This window comes from Lactuca sativa, chromosome 4 (assembly GCF_002870075.4).
Source record: "Lactuca sativa cultivar Salinas chromosome 4, Lsat_Salinas_v11, whole genome shotgun sequence".
NCBI classification, from domain to species: Eukaryota; Viridiplantae; Streptophyta; class Magnoliopsida; order Asterales; family Asteraceae; genus Lactuca; species Lactuca sativa.
The window spans coordinates 73,207,764-73,227,547 of record NC_056626.2 but is presented as its reverse complement, the minus strand read 5'-3'; the positions used below and the strand labels follow the sequence as shown (position 1 = coordinate 73,227,547).

General features: G+C 39.1%; 1 protein-coding gene across 1 annotated transcript; it reads left to right on the top strand.

Annotated features, from left to right (window-relative positions):
- Positions 1–14,606: 14,606 nt before the first annotated feature.
- LOC111886808 (ADP,ATP carrier protein 1, mitochondrial) lies at positions 14,607–16,785 on the top strand. The gene is made up of 3 exons (XM_023883056.2): positions 14,607–15,099; positions 15,174–15,545; positions 16,301–16,785. Exons 1-3 carry the CDS (start codon positions 14,608–14,610, stop codon positions 16,595–16,597), a joined length of 1,161 nt encoding a protein of 386 aa, XP_023738824.1. The 5' UTR covers position 14,607; the 3' UTR covers positions 16,598–16,785.
- Positions 16,786–19,784: the final 2,999 nt, after the last annotated feature.

The window sequence follows — 19,784 nt, the reverse complement described above, 5'->3', positions numbered from 1 at the left end:
GAGTTAGGCCTTTATTCTGTTGTGCCTGGTCATGAGTATACTACTTTCCTTAAACCTATGTAGTGGGTCGTGTAGGTGGCGTGTTGAAATTAGGACCATACATTAGGCGACTTTTCTCCTCATCGCTAGCCTGTTTCCAAGAGGGGGGGAAGAGAAGGTCTTGCAAGTTGGAGAGCATATGAGATTTATCCATCACAGCATTGCATCTATCGACTGAACAAAGTAACTTTCGAAGTGGACTGGGAAGGAATGCGAATAGGTATTTCAATTGTTGGACTAAATGAATAGGCAAGAATAAAAATAATAATAAATGAAAAGTATAATATTTTTACCCATTCTACAAAGGGTTATGGGACAAATTAAACTGGATCCACTTTTGGGGATCAAAAATGTTACAAAAGTTAGGATTAACGACATCCACAATCCAAGTTGTATAGTGCCTATTATTGAATAAGTTTTCAATGTAGCATGGGTGACACAGTGGCGGAACCAGAATAAAATTTTAGGGGTAGCACTTTTTTCGCGTAAGACCTAAAGATGGACCTCTTACACTCAATTGGAAGAACTCCGTTTTTTTGCTTCGATAATCTTTGCTACTAATTATACAAACAATGTAGCTTCATGGCTAATAGTGTCAATACCAAAAGTTTATGGCTTAGTAACATGAAGGGTAAAATGGTATTTTTAGCACAGGGATCACAAGGCAATGCTTATTTGGAGCTTTGATGTAGAAAGGAGAGCATATGATATTTGAAGAGAGTGGAACTAGTTTAGAAAGCATCTAAGTTCAAAGATTAATCCTTATGTGTAGAATGAAATAGGTTCCATATCTTTATGTTAGAGACTTAGAGTGGTTTTCATAAGGTTATCTTTGTAATTTAATTTTCACCAAAAAAACAAATCATGCAACGTTTTATTCAAAACCTAGTTTGATATTATGTTTTTGTAAATAATAGAAAAAGAAGAATTTACTAAGGACTAAACGATAGGAAACCCACTTTTCCAAAATACTTGTAAACAACTCTTTAAACTGAAAGAAAAATATATATTTCAAATCAATCCCTCATTAAAGACTTTTAAATCATATATCAAAATACATATTACCAAGTTGACTTGAGTATAAAATCAAATGGTTGTTTTCCTTGCCAAAAATACCTCTTATACATGACCTTATTCACACTTTAGTTAACCAACATATAAAAATAAAGATACATGAGCAAATTATGCAGTGTGGCATCTATATAGTTAATATTTTTAGATTACAACAAACCATCAGATACAAAGTTCCCTAAACAAGAATTTTAAAATTAAAACTTTAAAAGCAACATCTATGAAAATGGATTCGGCCAATTTTACTAATATACATTGCTTGTTCTTCCATTCCATTTCATGTCTTTTTTGTGAACGGCAAGACCAAAGATTTATTGATAAGAGGATAGCGAGAAGATAGAGTTACATCCAATTGATACAAACTCTTTTCGAGTCAGTACACCACTTTTGCTAGTTGACATTAGCACCAATTTTTTTCTCTAATTTTTAACCAATTAAAGATTGAGATTTGAACATCACTAGAAATATCCTTACTACTTCTAGTGATAGAGTTAAAGATGTGATCGTTCATGTAGCTTCATATTACCCACATTTTATCCATGATAATAATCTTTGTCACCTGCTGAATGATTTTGATGCCACTCGAACTCGCAACAAGGAAATTATCCAAGGAGATACATATGTTTGGCATATCAAAACACCATTTGCGTATTATAGATCTCACCTCCACAACCAAAGGAAAATCACAAAAATAAATTTTCCTCCGACTCGAGCTTAGAGGAGCAGATAGGATAGAGGTTATTGCTCATAACGATCTTTTTTTTCCAAGTTTAGACGTGTTGGCATCCGTCCAAACAAGCATGCCAAAAGAAGATGTCGACTTTACAAAGAGCAATACTTTGTCATATCGTGTTAGTGAGGTTTTGATCTAGAAATATTCCATCGATGGTATCTTTGAAATGAGAAACCGTGTATGTATCTTTGTCATTTCCCAGCCATTGTCATCTTTTGTTTTGCACAGAAAACAACAAAACAAGGTCAATGTTGAAACGAGAAAGGTGTAGGTGTAGATGGCTAATTTTTCCCCAAATTCCTCCTCTAAATGCCATGGATCAAGTGGTTCCAAGTCTTCCTGCAGTTTTTCCAAAGCGATTCATCATCATTCCTGAAGCGCCACCACCACTTTGCAAGTAATGCAAGGTTTAAAGCATGGAGGCTTTCGATTCCAAGACCTCCTTTATCCCTCGTGTTAAGAGCCTTCTTCCATGTAACTCATGTGATTTTCTTGTTGTCATCAGTCTCACCCCAAAAAGAACTTATTGCGGATGCTTTTGAGCTTGTTGATAACCTTAATAAGGGCTTTAAAGATGAAGAATAAGTAGTTGCCAAGGCTTCTAAGAACACTCTTACATAATGTTAATCTACCACCAAAAGAGAGATTATTAGCTTTCCAAATAGAGTGTTTCGATTGGAATTTGACAATAAGAGAAGACCAACTAGAAGATTTGTTCATATTATCACCCACTTTTATACCTAGATAGGAAAACGGGTGATGGTCGGTGTAACGCCCGGGTTTCAGGGCTAAGCATTTTTGTCAATGTAATAGTCTAGGTCAACTCTTGTAACTCTTTTTGAAGTAATAAAGAGGAAATATTTGAGTATTATGTGAATTATGTGTGTTTATGTGTTTATTATTTAATTATAAGTGTATAAATAATAAAAATAAGCGTCAAAATTAAAGTATAAGATAATCCCGATATCTCTACATAAAGTTGTAGAATATGTCTCAAGGTTTCCGTACATATAAAGAATGCCGAAATCCGAGTTATAACGAAGAAGTTATGACCCGTCGAAGTTTTACGGTAAAACCGGCACGGCACCGGGAAGCGTAAATAGTGAATTTACGATAGAACAAGATTTAGCCTTAGCAATCTAAACGAAAGTCGTAGAATATGTTAAACTAAGAACATCGATAAAAAGAACGCCCAAATCTGACTTCGTATGAAGAAGTTATGATTTTTCGAAGTTTCGGAATAGCAGTGTACAACCCGAAATTCGAATATTAGATCGAGCGGTTTTTAGCCGACACGACCTGAACAAGAATCGAAGATCTCGTTAAGAGTAGCATAACGAGAAAAAGATGGGTGAAAACGGATGTCGGATGAAGAAGTTATGAGGATTTAACGGACCAATCGTGTCCCGGCCCGTTAATAATATAAAATTTAAAATCGAGCCAAAATTAGCCGACAAAGTCTAAACGAAAGTTGTAGAGTACGTTCCCACCTTCGCGTGGATATAAAGAACGTCGAAAACGGAGGTCGTACGCGAAAGTTACAAATTTTTAAAGTTGAAGTGTGAAAATGCGAAGTCTGTTGCGAGGCTGATGACGTGGCTGCATCTGGGCCGCCCATCGCTGATGAAGGAACGCGCTTCGGATGATGACACCTGCCCTCGCTGAACGCTCCGCGTCCGAAGCCAGTACGCCCCGCGTACCCTCGCCCTTATCTCTTCCGGAGTGCTAGCCAGCTGGTCCGAGGTGGCGCTCCTATCCGATGACTACGCCCCGCGTAGGTCCGAGGTACGCCCAGCGTACCGAGGCCTCGCAGGGCTATAAAAAGGGGCCGATTTTCCTTCATTTCTCACACCTTTTTCACTTCTCTCTCTAACTTCTTTCTCTCTCTACAACCCCAAAACACCTCTAAACCCTAGTTAAGCCCCTTAGCACCCTAGGGAAGCCCCGAGGCTCTCGGAGTCCCGAGAAAAAGGAGTTTTTCGGTTTCGAAACGTTGCTCCAATCAAGTCCCGGTTCTCGATAAAATTCGCTGTAAGTGTGCTACGCTTACGCAATTTTTAATATAGCTTTCAAATAATTATAGGAATGTTATTAGGTCCTTAAAATAATTATTTGGGCTATTATTATGAGTTATATCGAGTATTAATAACGCTTAATAATACTCGGACTAATTAATTTGTCACGGTTATCGTTAAACTAAACCCTAGTGGTATCGATACTAGGTTTTATCGAAGGAATATCGTTTTGAGAGTATCGAAGCGCTGTCCGAGTGCTGAGTCACCACCTAACCAGGTGAGTGCATAGTTACTTTCAGCTTACACATAGATATGAAGTATTTTATAAATTACGTGCTATGTGTGCATATTATCTGATTACTTGCTATCTATGCTGGATGAACGTTGTTATACATGTTTTCAATGATTTAAACTGTATATGTATTTTATATCTACGAAAATGTTGGGGTAAAACATGGGTAGATGTAATAGGTGATGTGTGATAAAATGATGAGAGGCCTCGATGTTGATGTTGTTGTTTCTGTCATCTAGCGGAGTATGGATGACGACCACGGACTCTTCTAGACAGTCCAGTGGAACACTAGCAGGCTCGCAACCTGTAGGTGGTTGTGAACGACGTGTTCACCGGTGTACTCCATCCCCCACATGGTTGCCTTTAGGACATTTATTGCTGAGGAATCCCCTTAGCAGTAGTGTCCGTCCCGATGATGATCCTTAGGCTAGGTCCCTTATGATAGGTGTTTAGGGACGTAAAGTGAGGATAACGGGAACGGGTAATCGGGTTATTGTTGATCGATGAAATTAATAAACTTATTTATTGTGGGTTGAAAACCCTATGTGCTCACCAGGCTCCCAAGCCTGACCCACTCAGTTTTATGTATTACAGGTAGTGGCGCATGAGCATAGGTGTGATGTTTTGGACGAGGGATTACGGATATAGGCCTGTAGATATGAAATAATGTAGTAAGGCTTATATTGTACTGTTTATGCTTTTGATCTGTACGAACATGACATCCCAAGTCTTTTAATGAAATACATTTCTATGGAAATGCTTTTGATAAATCTTTATCATATATTTGTTTTGGGACAAATTCCGCAACACTTTCATTTAAAATGTAACTCTGATTTTTAAACAAAGCATAAACAAACCGGTCTTTTCTGGCCGTGATTTTGGGGATGTCACAGTTGGTATCAGAGCATTAGTTTAAGCGAACTAGGAATTTGTAGGATTTCGAGACTTAAACTTAGAATGTTAAGCGATGATTGTGAGGTGTGAGCACTAGCTTATTTTAGGAATGGTGCCTAAAATGCTTTTATGTGCTAAATGCTTTGTGCATGATATGTTTTTATTTGTTCGGATCTATGGTCTGTTGCCGACCGGATCTAGAAACCTTATGTGTTTAGGATTCTAAACGTACGACTACGATATTAGAACTAGCATGTAAACGTTTCGGAGTGATAAGGACGATTTAAACGTCTATCCTAAATAAAGATCTAAATTCATCTTATTCGGTGTATAGATCAAGATGGAAAGGACTCGTAGCGGAAACGTGAACGCGAATGGAGATAGGAACCAACCCCCAGTGGTTCAACAAATACCTGTTGCACCTGAGCCAGTCACGATGGCCGGAGTGCAAGCGATGATCCAGGCTATGTTGGATCGTCAAATGGAGGAAACTAGACGTTTGCTCCAGCAAAATCGAGAGGAAGGCACTATTCAGATCGAACAGCCCGAGTTGAACGAAGGGCAGACTGAGGAAGGAGACTACAGTGGAACTGTTGGTCAAGTCAACCAACCAATAGTTCAAGAAAATAACCAAGATGACGGATTCGAGAGAAATGGATGCAAGTACAAGGATTTTCAGACTTGCAAGCCATCGACTTTCACGGGAAAGGAAGATCCAATCGGAGTCATGGATTGGATCTCAGAGATGGAGTTAGCTTTCATGACATGCGGTTGCAGAGGGAAGCTACAGACCACGTTTGCAGTGCGTCAGTTTCGAGGAGGCGCTGTACGTTGGTGGAATACTTTGGGGAAGACTTTAAGCCCCAACAAACCCCTGGAACTGACATGGGCAGAATTTCTGGTACAATTCAAACGAAAGTACTGCTCAGCTCAAAACCTGCTCGAGCTAGAGAACCAGTTTCTAACCCTAAAGAAGGGGAGTATGTCAATCGATGAATACACGAACAACTTCACAGAAAAGATGGAATTTGCCTTGCGTCTTGTTCCGGACGAGCTGACGAAAATTGATAAGTACGCAAAAGGATTACCATGGGAGTACGCGGTGCCAGTGCGTCAGGCACCTACTTTGGAGGCAGCTATCCGGGCTGCCAAGTCTGTGGAGGATATGATTAAGGGAAGAGCTGCCAGCAAAGTCGAGGTTGGCGAGAAAAGGAAATTTGACGGATCCTCAAGGTCCGGTAAGAAAGGTAGATTCTCGAAGTTTGGTTCGAGAGGAGGAGGATCAAAAGCGAAGTGGTGTGACAAGTGCAAGAAGAAGCACTCTGGGAAGTGTGAAGGAGGGGTCACTTGTTACAAATGTGGAAAGCCTGGGCACTATGCCAATGAATGCACGTTCACTAAGAAGGTCTGTTATGAGTGCAACGAGGAGGGGCACATTTCAAGGGATTGCCCGAAGAAGAAGGAGACAGGAAGACCCAACATACCATCGAAGCCGAAGGCGAGAGCCTTCTAGATGACGCTCGAGGCTGCAAAGGAGGCAGCAGACGTCGCTTCAGGTACCTTTCTTGTAAATGGTTTGCCTGCAAATATACTATTTGATTCCGGAGCCAACTACTCCTTTGTGTCGCATAAATTTGGTGGGAAATTAGCATTGCCTGTAGAAAAACTAGATAATGCCCTGATTGTAGAAGTTGCCAGTGGCAAATTCGTACCTGTTAGTAATCGTATTAGGAACATCGTCATTGACCTAAACAGAAACGAATTCGATGAAGAGCTATTACCCATAGAGTTAAATGGTTTCGACATCGTTTTGGGTATGGATTGGCTTAGCGCCAACGATGCTGAGATTCAATGCCGAAAGAAGATATTAAAGGTAAACCCACCCGGAAAGGAATCATTTATGGTGTACGGGGACAAACGCAGAGTGAATTCTGGAATCATCTCCCTGATGAAAGCCAGGAAATGTTTGTCCAAAGGATGCGCATCGTACTTGGCATTCGTAATCGATGCTAAGAAAGAAAAGAAAGAGGTGCAGAATATACCGGTTGTGTGTGATTATCCGGAAGTCTTTCCCGAAGATCTTCCCGGATTACCACCTGATAGACAAGTGGAGTTCCGTATAGACTTGTTACCAGGAACAACACCGATAGCAAAGGCACCTTACCGATTAGCACCGATGGAGATGAAGGAGCTCATGACGCAACTTCAGGAGCTGTTGGACAACGGTTTTATTCGACCTAGTTCATCACCCTGGGGAGCTCCGGTGTTATTCGTAAAGAAGAAGGACGGAAGCATGAGGATGTGCATAGACCACCGAGAGCTGAATAAGGCAACGGTGAAGAACAAGTATCCATTGCCAAGGATTGATGACCTATTCGATCAGCTGCAAGGTTCGAGCTACTTCTCAAAGATCGATCTTAGGTCAGGATATCATCAGCTAAAGGTGAGAAAGCAGGATATTGAGAAGACTGCATTCAGAACGAGATATGGACACTACGAGTTCTTGGTTATGTCATTCGGGCTAACCAATGCTCCCGCAGCATTCATGGATTTGATGAATAGGGTTTGTAAACCATTCCTCGATAAATCCGTGATAGTGTTCATCGACGACATTCTCATCTACTCAAAAAGCCAAGAGGAGCATGGAAAGCATCTACGGGAAGTATTAGAAGTGTTGAAGAAGGAGAAGCTTTTTGCAAAGTTCTCCAAATGCGACTTTTGGATACGGGAAGTCCAATTCTTGGGTCATGTTGTTAACCATGAGGGAATAATGGTTGACCCCGCAAAGATCGAGGCTGTAATGAAGTGGGAACGCCCAAAGAGTCCCACGGAAATTCGAAGCTTTCTAGGATTAGCCGGATATTATCGACGATTTATCCAAGGCTTTTCTTCGATAGCTGCTCCATTAACAGCTTTGACTCATAAAGGAGCTACGTATACGTGGAGTGAGAAACACGATGAGGCATTCGAGAAGCTAAAGAAGAAGTTATGTGAAGCACCGATACTTTCTCTACCCGATGGAGTCGAAGATTTCGCGGTTTATAGTGACACTTCTGGAGTCGGGTTGGGTTGTGTTTTGACCCAAAGAGAAAAGGTGATAGCATACGCATCTCGACAATTGAAAGAGCACGAAAAGAACTACCCCACTCATGATCTGGAGTTGGCAGCGGTAGTTTTTGCCTTAAAGATATGGAGGCATTACCTCTACGGCACGAAGTGCAAGCTCTTCACTGATCATAAGAGTCTCCAGTATCTCTTTAATCAGAAGGAGTTGAACATGAGGCAACGACGCTGGCTAGAACTTCTCAAGGACTACGACTGTGAGATACTTTACCACCCAGGTAACGCAAATATTGTTGTTGATGCTCTCAGTCGGAAAGTCAATCTGGAAAGGAAAAGGCCAAGAGCGTTAAGAATTGAAGTCGTTTCGACGATTGTCGAAAGTATCAGGAAAGCTCAAGAAGAAGCCTTAGAGAAAAATGACCGAAAGGAAGAACGTTTGGGAAGAACGTTAGTGTTCGGTACAAACAGTCGAGGACTGAAGGTATTCCAAGATCGAATTTGGGTACCTAAGACGGGAGGAATAAGAGATCTTCTGATGGAAGAAGCACACAAGACCATGTACTCGATTCATCCCGGTAGCACTAAAATGTATAGGGACCTAAAACCCTACTACTGGTGGCCGACGATGAAGCTCGATGTTGCGAAGTATGTGGCCGAGTGCGTAACATGTGCGAGGGTTAAGGCACAACATCAGAAACCGTATGGGAGTTTAGAACCTTTACCCGTACCCATGGGTAAATGGGAAGACATCACCATGGATTTTGTGACTAAACTGCCCAGGACGAAGAACGGTCACGACATGATTTGGGTAGTCGTGGATCGTTTCACCAAGAGTGCACACTTCATAGCAGCCAACGAGAAGTGGTCTATGGATAAGCTCGCAAATGCTTACGTGAAGGAAATTGTAAGACTTCACGGTGTCCCTCTTACGATTGTATCAGATCGTGATAGTCGTTTCACGTCAAGGTTTTGGAGGAGTCTACAAGAGGAGTTAGGTACAAAGTTGTGTTTGAGTACTGCTTATCATCCGCAAACTGATGGTCAGAGCGAAAGAACGATTCAGACGCTGGAAGATATGCTGAGAGCATGTACCCTCGAATTCCAAGGGAATTGGGACGAGCACTTACCTCTGGTAGAATTCTCCTACAACAATAGTTTTCACTCGAGCATCAAGATGGCACCTTACCAAGCCTTGTATGGACAAAAGTGTCGTACGCCGTCTTGTTGGCTTGAAGCCGGAGAGAAGCAGTTTATGGGCCCCGAGATAGTCCATGAGACTGCTGAGAAGTTGAAGGTGATTAGGGAAAGAATGTTAGCAGCTCAGGATCGTCAGAAGAGCTATGCTGACAAGAAAAGACGACCGATAACCTTCGAGGTTGGGGATTCCGTTCTGCTTAAAGTCTCACCATGGAAGGGACTTATACGATTTGGGAAACGAGGAAAGTTGAGTCCAAGGTTTATTGGACCGTTCAAAGTTCTTCAGAAGATTGGGAACCAAGCTTACAAGCTGGAATTGCCCGAAGAACTCAATGGTATTCATAACACTTTCCATGTGTGTTATTTGAGGAAATTCACGGGAGATGTTCCCGACATAATTCCAATCTCAGAGTTAAGGATGGATGAGAATAAAAGGCTGATCGAAGAGCCTGAGGCAATTGTTAACCGTAAGACTAAGAAGTTACGACGCAAGATGGTCGACTTGGTGCTAGTCCGATGGAAACATTCGAATGGGCCGAATCTCACTTGGGAAACAGAGGAAGACATGATGAGTCGCTATCCACATCTGTTTGCTGATGCATGATTCCGGGACGGAATCATCCTAAGGGGGAGAGAATTGTAACGCCCGGGTTTCAAGGCTAAGCATTTTTGTCAATGTAATAGTCTAGGTCAACTCTTGTAACTCTTTTTGAAGTAATAAAGAGGAAATATTTGAGTATTATGTGAATTATGTGTGTTTATGTGTTTATTATTTAATTATAAGTGTATAAATAATAAAAATAAGCGTCAAAATTAAAGTATAAGATAATCCCGATATCTCTACATAAAGTTGTAGAATATGTCTCAAGGTTTCCGTACATATAAAGAATGCCGAAATCCGAGTTATACGGTAAAACCGGCACGGCACCGGGAAGCGTAAATAGTGAATTTACGATAGAACAAGATTTAGCCTTAGCAATCTAAACGAAAGTCGTAGAATATGTTAAACTAAGAACATCGATAAAAAGAACGCCCAAATCTGACTTCGTATGAAGAAGTTATGATTTTTCGAAGTTTCGGAATAGCAGTGTACAACCCGAAATTCGAATATTAGATCGAGCGGTTTTTAGCCGACACGACCTGAACGAGAATCGAAGATCTCGTTAAGAGTAGCGTAACGAGAAAAAGATGGGTGAAAACGGATGTCTGATGAAGAAGTTATGAGGATTTAACGGACCAATCGTGTCCCGGCCCGTTAATAATATAAAATTTAAAATCGAGCCAAAATTAGCCGACGAAGTCTAAACGAAAGTTGTAGAGTACGTTCCCACCTTCGCGTGGATATAAAGAACGTCGAAAACGGAGGTCGTACGCGAAAGTTACAAATTTTTAAAGTTGAAGTGTGAAAATGCGAAGTCTGTTGCGAGGCTGATGACGTGGCTGCATCTGGGCCGCCCATCGCTGATGAAGGAACGCGCTTCGGATGATGACACCTGCCCTCGCTGAACGCTCCGCGTCCGAAGCCAGTACGCCCCGCGTACCCTCGCCCTTATCTCTTCCGGAGTGCTAGCCAGCTGGTCCGAGGTGGCGCTCCTATCCGATGACTACGCCCCGCGTAGGTCCGAGGTACGCCCAGCGTACCGAGGCCTCGCAGGGCTATAAAAAGGGGCCGATTTTCCTTCATTTCTCACACCTTTTTCACTTCTCTCTCTAACTTCTTTCTCTCTCTACAACCCCAAAACACCTCTAAACCCTAGTTAAGCCCCTTAGCACCCTAGGGAAGCCCCGAGGCTCTCGGAGTCCCGAGAAAAAGGAGTTTTTCGGTTTCGAAACGTTGCTCCAATCAAGTCCCGGTTCTCGATAAAATTCGCTGTAAGTGTGCTACGCTTACGCAATTTTTAATATAGCTTTCAAATAATTATAGGAATGTTATTAGGTCCTTAAAATAATTATTTGGGCTATTATTATGAGTTATATCGAGTATTAATAACGCTTAATAATACTCGGACTAATTAATTTGTCACGGTTATCGTTAAACTAAACCCTAGTGGTATCGATACTAGGTTTTATCGAAGGAATATCGTTTTGAGAGTATCGAAGCGCTGTCCGAGTGCTGAGTCACCACCTAACCAGGTGAGTGCATAGTTACTTTCAGCTTACACATAGATATGAAGTATTTTATAAATTACGTGCTATGTGTGCATATTATCTGATTACTTGCTATCTATGCTGGATGAACGTTGTTATACATGTTTTCAATGATTTAAACTGTATATGTATTTTATATCTACGAAAATGTTGGGGTAAAACATGGGTAGATGTAATAGGTGATGTGTGATAAAATGATGAGAGGCCTCGATGTTGATGTTGTTGTTTCTGTCATCTAGCGGAGTATGGATGACGACCACGGACTCTTCTAGACAGTCCAGTGGAACACTAGCAGGCTCGCAACCTGTAGGTGGTTGTGAACGACGTGTTCACCGGTGTACTCCATCTCCCACATGGTTGCCTTTAGGACATTTATTGCTGAGGAATCCCCTTAGCAGTAGTGTCCGTCCCGATGATGATCCTTAGGCTAGGTCCCTTATGATAGGTGTTTAGGGACGTAAAGTGAGGATAACGGGAACGGGTAATCGGGTTATTGTTGATCGATGAAATTAATAAACTTATTTATTGTGGGTTGAAAACCCTATGTGCTCACCAGGCTCCCAAGCCTGACCCACTCAGTTTTATGTATTACAGGTAGTGGCGCATGAGCATAGGTGTGATGTTTTGGACGAGGGATTACGGATATAGGCCTGTAGATATGAAATAATGTAGTAAGGCTTATATTGTACTGTTTATGCTTTTGATCTGTACGAACATGACATCCCAAGTCTTTTAATGAAATACATTTCTATGGAAATGCTTTTGATAAATCTTTATCATATATTTGTTTTGGGACAAATTCCGCAACACTTTCATTTAAAATGTAACTCTGATTTTTAAACAAAGCATAAACAAACCGGTCTTTTCTGGCCGTGATTTTGGGGATGTCACAGTCGGCCCCACAGTTAAGCCAGTTGGCTATAGTGTTGATCTTCGAATCAAGAACGTCAATGCCTATGGCCTTGCTCTTGGCAAGGTTGACTCTAAGACCTGACACAGGGTGGAAGCAGCTCAAGATACGGATGAGATTAAGATAATTTTCTTTGGATCACTCCCCAAGAAACATATCATCGGCTGCATGTTGAAGCACTAACAAAGTCAGACCGATATTAGGAAGGGTAACCCCCTTGAAAATGTTTTTGTCAATAGCCTCGTTAATAGAAACTGAAAGACCTTCTATCGCGATAATGAACAAGAACGACGAAATAGGGTCACCTTGTCGGACTCCCCTTTGAATGGAAAATTGCTTGGTAGGGTTTCCGTTGACAAGAACAAAAACCCTAGCGGAGGATATGCACCCAAAAATCCAAGATCTCCATTTTTCTCCAAACCCCATAAGGCACATCATGTTATCCAAAAAAGACCAGTTGAGACTATCAAAGGCCATATCAAAGTCAACCTTATAGATGAACAACTTTCTCTTCCACTTCTTTGCCCATATGATCGCCTTGTTAACCACTTACGGACAATCAAGAATGTTTCTATTGCATATGTAAGTCGATTGTTTGTCACTAACAACCGTGCCTATGACTCTTTTGAGTCTTTCCGAGAGAAATTTGGAAATAATCTTAGTAATGCACCCGATGAGGTTTATAGGTCAACAATCCGAAAGATTCTACGTGTCAGACACCTTAGGCACAAGAGTAATAAATGACTAGTTTAATTCTTTTGAATCATATGTGCTCTTATTATAAACAAATAAACATATATTTGAACCATATAACCCATATTGATCAATTTACCCCTCTAGATAAAACAAAAGGATTAAATCCTCACATACCGCAATTAAGTACCATTTCTGAAGAAAATTATTGACTGAACTTATACCTAATATTTTTTAAAAATTAAATCATTTAAGCGAGACATTTCATAAGTATATACTTCCAATTTGGGAAAAGAAACACGAAATTGAACTACAATACAACAAGACTTGAAGTTCACGTACTGGAGGTGGGTGTCGATTTCACATACCGAGGTCAAGGGAAATGCGTTGATTTCATATTCAAATTTCACATTTTTTTGTATATGAGGTGAGGAGCATCGGAGATGAGGAATCACAGGGACTCAAGGAGATAGTGGCGTCACAAGTGAGGCATTACAAGAGGTGGTTCCAAGGTGGAGAGCACCAATAGAAGGGACGATCGATTCTAGGGGTTGCACTCTTTTTTCAAATGTTGCACCCATGGATAAAAAAATTATGGAGAAGTTTTACCCTACCTGGAAAATGTTGAGGGGTGGCATAGGCTATCCTGGGTTGCTAGCTAGGTCCACCATTAGGGTGATATAGAATGAAGTTGCATGGTCATTCAACTATTCAATAGAGGTTTAATAGAGAACATAAAATGATGATTATGATTGAATATGTGTTTAATGAGTTGAAGGTGTTAAACATAAAATTAAAAAGAACTATAAAATTCAATGCATTTTGTATCCCGGATGTTCTATGGACCAAAAGGTTAAAAAAAATGTAAGAGAAGTAATCCATAATGGCAAAAAGGTAGAAGAAATTTGTTACTTTTATAAATAAAAGTGTGAAATCATCTTAAAAATTCTTTTCTAGCAAAAAATGAAAGAGTCGCCCCATGAGGGTCAATATCCCTCAATCCCCCGGGTTTAGCGATCAGCCATAATTTACCATCTTCGTTAACCCTCTCACCCTCCTTGAAATTTTCTAGGCCTTTCTCTCTCTTTCTGGAATCGCATCATAACGCGGATCCTCCTCTCTATCTCTAAAAAGGGTATTTCGCTTCACTCTTTCTTACCTTTTCTCTCGAATCCTCTCTAAACTTGTTATCATAATCACTAGGTAAATCACCATGCCCTTCGTTTTCTACCTGCAATTAAGTCTGAATTTAATTCATTAGTTTTTAAAAACTCATTTTTACTGTAAATGATTGCGATAGTTGTTATTCTTTCTTGATTTCACCAATTTGATCCATTTCATTCTTTTACTCGTCACTGATTTATAAAGAATAATCGTATTTCTTTCAATAATCAAAGTCTGACTCTAATTCATCCATTTATATATGCCTGTATGATATGGTATTCATAGTTTAATAATTCTTAACAATGGTTATTTGTTACGTATATTAATCATTTTAATAACTATTCAATCCGATATCTAAAGAGATCTATTAATCTTTTTTAGGGTAGACATGATTGATCAAGCACATCACCCAAGTGTTTCCCAGAAGCTAGCAGCTGGGAGTCTTCTAGGATCAAGCATGTCACAGTTCCATGCTTGCGAGAATGGTTTACAGCAACCACACATGTTTCGTAGGCATTTCCATAACCAAACCTACACAAACGCCGCCTTTCAGCACCCCATGCACCCGCGAACTCAATTCCCTGTTGTCCCAAAATCATCTTCTATTTGCGTTCAAGCCCCAGCAGAAAAAGGTTTTACAGGATTCGCCATTGATTTCCTCATGGGTGGAGTTTCTGCAGCCGTATCAAAAACTGCTGCAGCTCCAATCGAACGTGTCAAGCTTTTGATTCAGAATCAAGATGAGATGATTAAGGCCGGTAGGTTATCTGAACCATATAAAGGCATTGGTGATTGTTTTGGTCGAACAATCAAGGATGAAGGTTTTGCTTCATTGTGGAGAGGAAACACAGCTAATGTCATTCGTTATTTCCCAACTCAGGTTAACAATTAACAAAGTTTTTTTATGGTTGATTACTAATCCGTATATAGATAATATTGTTTTGAAAAATCCAGGCATTGAACTTTGCATTCAAAGATTACTTTAAGAGGCTTTTCAACTTCAGAAAAGATAGAGATGGTTACTGGAAATGGTTCGCAGGTAACTTGGCATCGGGAGGTGCAGCTGGTGCTTCTTCTCTCTTTTTTGTTTATTCGCTTGATTATGCGAGAACCCGTTTGGCAAATGATTCTAAGGCTGCAAAGAAGGGTGGAGGGAGGCAGTTTAATGGTTTGGTTGATGTCTACAAGAAGACATTAGCAACCGATGGTATTGGTGGCCTTTATCGAGGGTTTACTATTTCGTGTGTTGGAATTATCGTCTATCGTGGTTTGTACTTTGGGTTGTATGATTCTTTGAAGCCCGTCATTCTCACAGGAAAATTGCAGGTAACTAGGGTTTCTTTTGGGTTAAATGCAAGAAATAACAACATAGTTTTTTTTTTAATTTTTTTTTAATAATCAACCCTTTTTCACTTTCAATGGAAACATCAGCTTCCTTTACCTATTTCACGATTTTAGTTCAATACATATCGATTGAAGACAAACGGGCAACAAGCTGCGCCGCTAGCCTTTTCTGGACAACATAGTTTTATCGTATCTGTTTTAATAAGCATTGATAACTTTCTATAAAAGAGTTATTTTACAAGTAACCCATAAGTGGGCCCACATCACCCTGGACATGTAAGATATGGATCATGTACATGTTATGGCTAGCATGAGAGCTCAGTGCCCAACCCACATTGACCAGAGCCCTTGACCATTTCTTAAAGTGTAGCACCCTTGAAACAATGGTGTTACATACTTTTGTTTATTACCATATTATTATAACATTATACTTAATTTTTTTTTTATCAAATTATAGCAATATCTGCAATTGTGGGTCATGTTTTTATTGGTATTTTTGTAGGATATATACTTTGTTATAATATCTAAATTTTATTTCTTCTTATCAAAACATTTTTTATTATAAAAAATCTATCAAAAATAGCTAATACCATTCAAATATAAAACACTTTTTACAACTCGCTATTATTAAAATATAAGGTTCTTAAGAAAAAGATTGAAACTCAAAGTTATGGTTGTGTAATTTTTGAAAATAATTAAAAATACAATATTGTAATAAAAAAAAATTCCATTTTCAGGATAGTTTCTTTGCTAGCTTTGCACTGGGTTGGGTGATCACAAACGGTGCTGGACTTGCATCGTATCCAATTGACACAGTACGTAGAAGAATGATGATGACATCTGGTGAAGCAGTCAAGTACAAGGGTTCCATGGATGCATTGACTCAGATCATGAAAAACGAGGGCGCAAAGTCTCTATTTAAGGGTGCTGGTGCCAACATTCTCCGAGCCATCGCAGGTGCTGGTGTGCTCTCTGGTTATGACAAATTGCAGCTGCTCGTCCTTGGAAAGAAGTACGGATCAGGTGGTGCTTAAATGAAGATAGCTTTTTTTCCTCTATATATGGTGACGAAAAGCTTACGATTTTTTAATGATTTTTTTTCCTTTTTTTTATTATAATAGTCTTAATAATAATGGGTGGCTTTCAGTATTTGACCGCCGATTCTGATTTTCTATTTTGATACATATATCTTGTACTACCTGATTTTATGGTGTGGTTATTGCACAGCTGTGGTGTCATTGTGTCCCCAAAATTGCTTACACGGTTGAAATCATGATTTGATGTAGCTCTAAATTAGGGTTTTACCTTGTCTCTTTGAAGTTAGAAACCACAAAAAGTTTTATGTACATATTTCAAATACTTAATTTAAAACATCTAGGTGCTTATACAAACATATAATACTATAGCGGAAAATATAATTATAATCAAGTCATGGAATATTGACATTATTATGACACTAGTTGATACACTGCTACTACTAGTCTACTAATACATGAAACAAGAGGATAAAATACATATCTTATTGAATCGTTGCTATCTTCAATTGCGTAGTTAACAATAGAAAAATATCAAATACCTGTATATCAAGAATTGATGCAAATGTGTCTTTCAGTTGAAGGTTAAAAGTTTAAGCTTTCGATTAAATGTAAAACTTTAAAAATAGAATAATATATTTTTCGGTTAATCTTTCCAAAAAAAAAAAATACAATAGGTCAAATAATTAAAGCCTTTTGCATAACAGAGAACATAAACTTTAATCACACACCACTAACCATCAAAAGCATCCTTCTTAAAACATGGAATAAATATCATGCAAATGTAAGCTTATGTTTAACGAGTCTATGCGTTTGTTTTATTAAAATCTATATAAATTTGTCATAAAACATGTTGAATAAAATCAAGACACACATTAAAGTTATCAACATATTATAAATATGGTCACTACCGAAAACACTATCATAAACATTTCATGTTAACGGTGCCAAATGACCTACAATGGTATTACATACGATTGATCCATAATCATATGATTGGTCCAAAATGCATCATTATAACATTTCATACCATGACACGTATTCCCATGCCATGATATCGGATGTAAGTAGGGCCAACCTATATATTCGAATGGTGAGAATAGATCATCAAATGAGTCATTTTAAGGTTAAAAGGAGTGGTGTTAAACTCACCAAGATCCAACTCAGTCAAACAACCCTCCACCTCAAAGGATTATAAAGTTGGGGAAAGAGGAGGAGTGGGGTGTCGAGTGAACAAGAAAAAGAGAGACTATCTCTCCCCTACAAGCAATTCTTGAGTTGGCTTGTCGAACTCGGCATGCCAAGCTCGGTGGCCGGTGTTTGCCAAAATGACATATATGTGAGCTAAACTTCAATTTCCATGTAACCACATAATGTACATGTATACCTATGATCATTCATTTATATTTCATATTTATAAATATAACATCACTTTAATATGCTTCCATAAATAACGTATTCCTTATAAATAAGGAAAAAGTTAATAAATGTAATTCTTAAACATAAAGAATATCACAAATTTTCATCATAATATCTAAAACTATCACATTATATATACTTCATAAACTTTCAAAATACTATATTTACACAAATTAGTATATTAAACGATTTTAATAACTTCAAAAGTACTATTAATAACTAAATCTTTTGTTGAGAATTCTTTTTGACATGACGTGGACATGCATGCATATACCTTTCTTTGTGTCCGACACATTTAAATGGTGACAATTGTCTCACTTGGAAGCATCATTAGTTCACTAATGTATTAAAAGGAAGGGAGCTGATCATGTATTTTAAAGGCAGTGGGATACAATAAAATCAATGTAAAATCCAAAAAATCTTCTTAAATTTTAACTTTTCAAAGATGTAACGCCCGTAGGTCCAAGCTAGTCAATTTAGAGATAATAGGGGTCGAAAACGACTTTTTGACAAAATATTATTTAGAATAAATAATATTAACCAAGTTGTAGAATACGTCTCAAGGGTTCCGTACATATAAAGAACGTTGAAATCCGAGTTATAACGAAGAAGTTATGGTCCGTCGAAGTTTTACGGCAAAACCGACACGACACCGGGAGACGTAAATAGTGAATTTATGATGGAGGACTTCTTAGCCTTAGAAATATAAACAAAAGTTTTAGTATACATTAAACCAAGAACATACCAAAAAAAAGAACGCCCAAATCTAACTTTGTATGAGGAAGCTATGAATTTTCTAAGATTTGGCTTAGCAGTGCACAGCCCGAAACTCGAATTTTAGATCGAGCGGTTTTTGGCCTACATGACCTAAATGAGAATTGAAGATCTCATTAATAGGAACTCAACGGTAAAAATACAAACGAAAACAGAGTCCGTATGTAGAAGTTATGAATTTTACGCGGACATTAAACAGTATAATCTTCTCGTACTGTTAAATTTAAGACCGGTCGAGAATTAGCCGACGGAGTCAAAACGAAAGTTGTAGATCTTATTTTTACCTACGCGTGGATATAAAGAATGTCAAAAGTGGATCTTGTATGTGAAAGTTACGGATTTTAGAAGTCGGAAGTGGCTGTGCGAAAATGGGTGATGTGGCACAATCTTGGCCATTGCTTTCTCCCTAAGTTTTGTCCCTAGATGGTGACATGTGGCACCAAGTTCAGCCATTTTGCACCCTATAAATAGAACCTCTCCCACCCTCATTTTCTTCACACATTTCCCATTCTTTCTTCTCTTTACTCTCTCTCTCTCTCTCTAGAACCTCTCTCTAGCCCCGAAACCCCCCGAAAAGCCTAGGGAACCTCCCTAGCACGAGACGAAAGCCCCGGAGTGCTCGACGGCTCCGAGAAGAAGAGCTTTTCGGCTCGGGAACGCTGCTTCAAGCAAAGCCCGGTTTTCTGTAAAACCCGCTGTAAATGAGCTACGCCTACGTTATTTTTAATATAGCTTTTATCTAATTATAGTAACGTCATTAGGAACTTATAATAAGTACTTGGACTATTATTATGGGTTATATAAGTATTGTTTAACGCTTATATAATAATGATAATAGCTAGACTATTAATTAGTCTCGGCGAATAATAGACTAAACTCTAGTGGTAATAATACTAGGTTTCGTCGAAGGAAATTATTTTTTTAAGAAGCGAAGCGCTGTTTGAGTTCGGAATCACCACCTTTTCAAGTGAGTGCATGGTCCCTTTCATCTTAC

Excerpts from the sequence above, each read along its gene's own strand:
- LOC111886808 (XM_023883056.2), top strand. The coding sequence starts at position 14,608 with ATGATTGATCAAGCACATCACCCAAGTGTTTCCCAGAAGCTAGCAGCT. Across the intron at positions 15,100-15,173 it reads TTCGTTATTTCCCAACTCAG|GCATTGAACTTTGCATTCAA; the intron begins GTTAACAATTAA and ends TGAAAAATCCAG. Across the intron at positions 15,546-16,300 it reads TTCTCACAGGAAAATTGCAG|GATAGTTTCTTTGCTAGCTT; the intron begins GTAACTAGGGTT and ends TTCCATTTTCAG.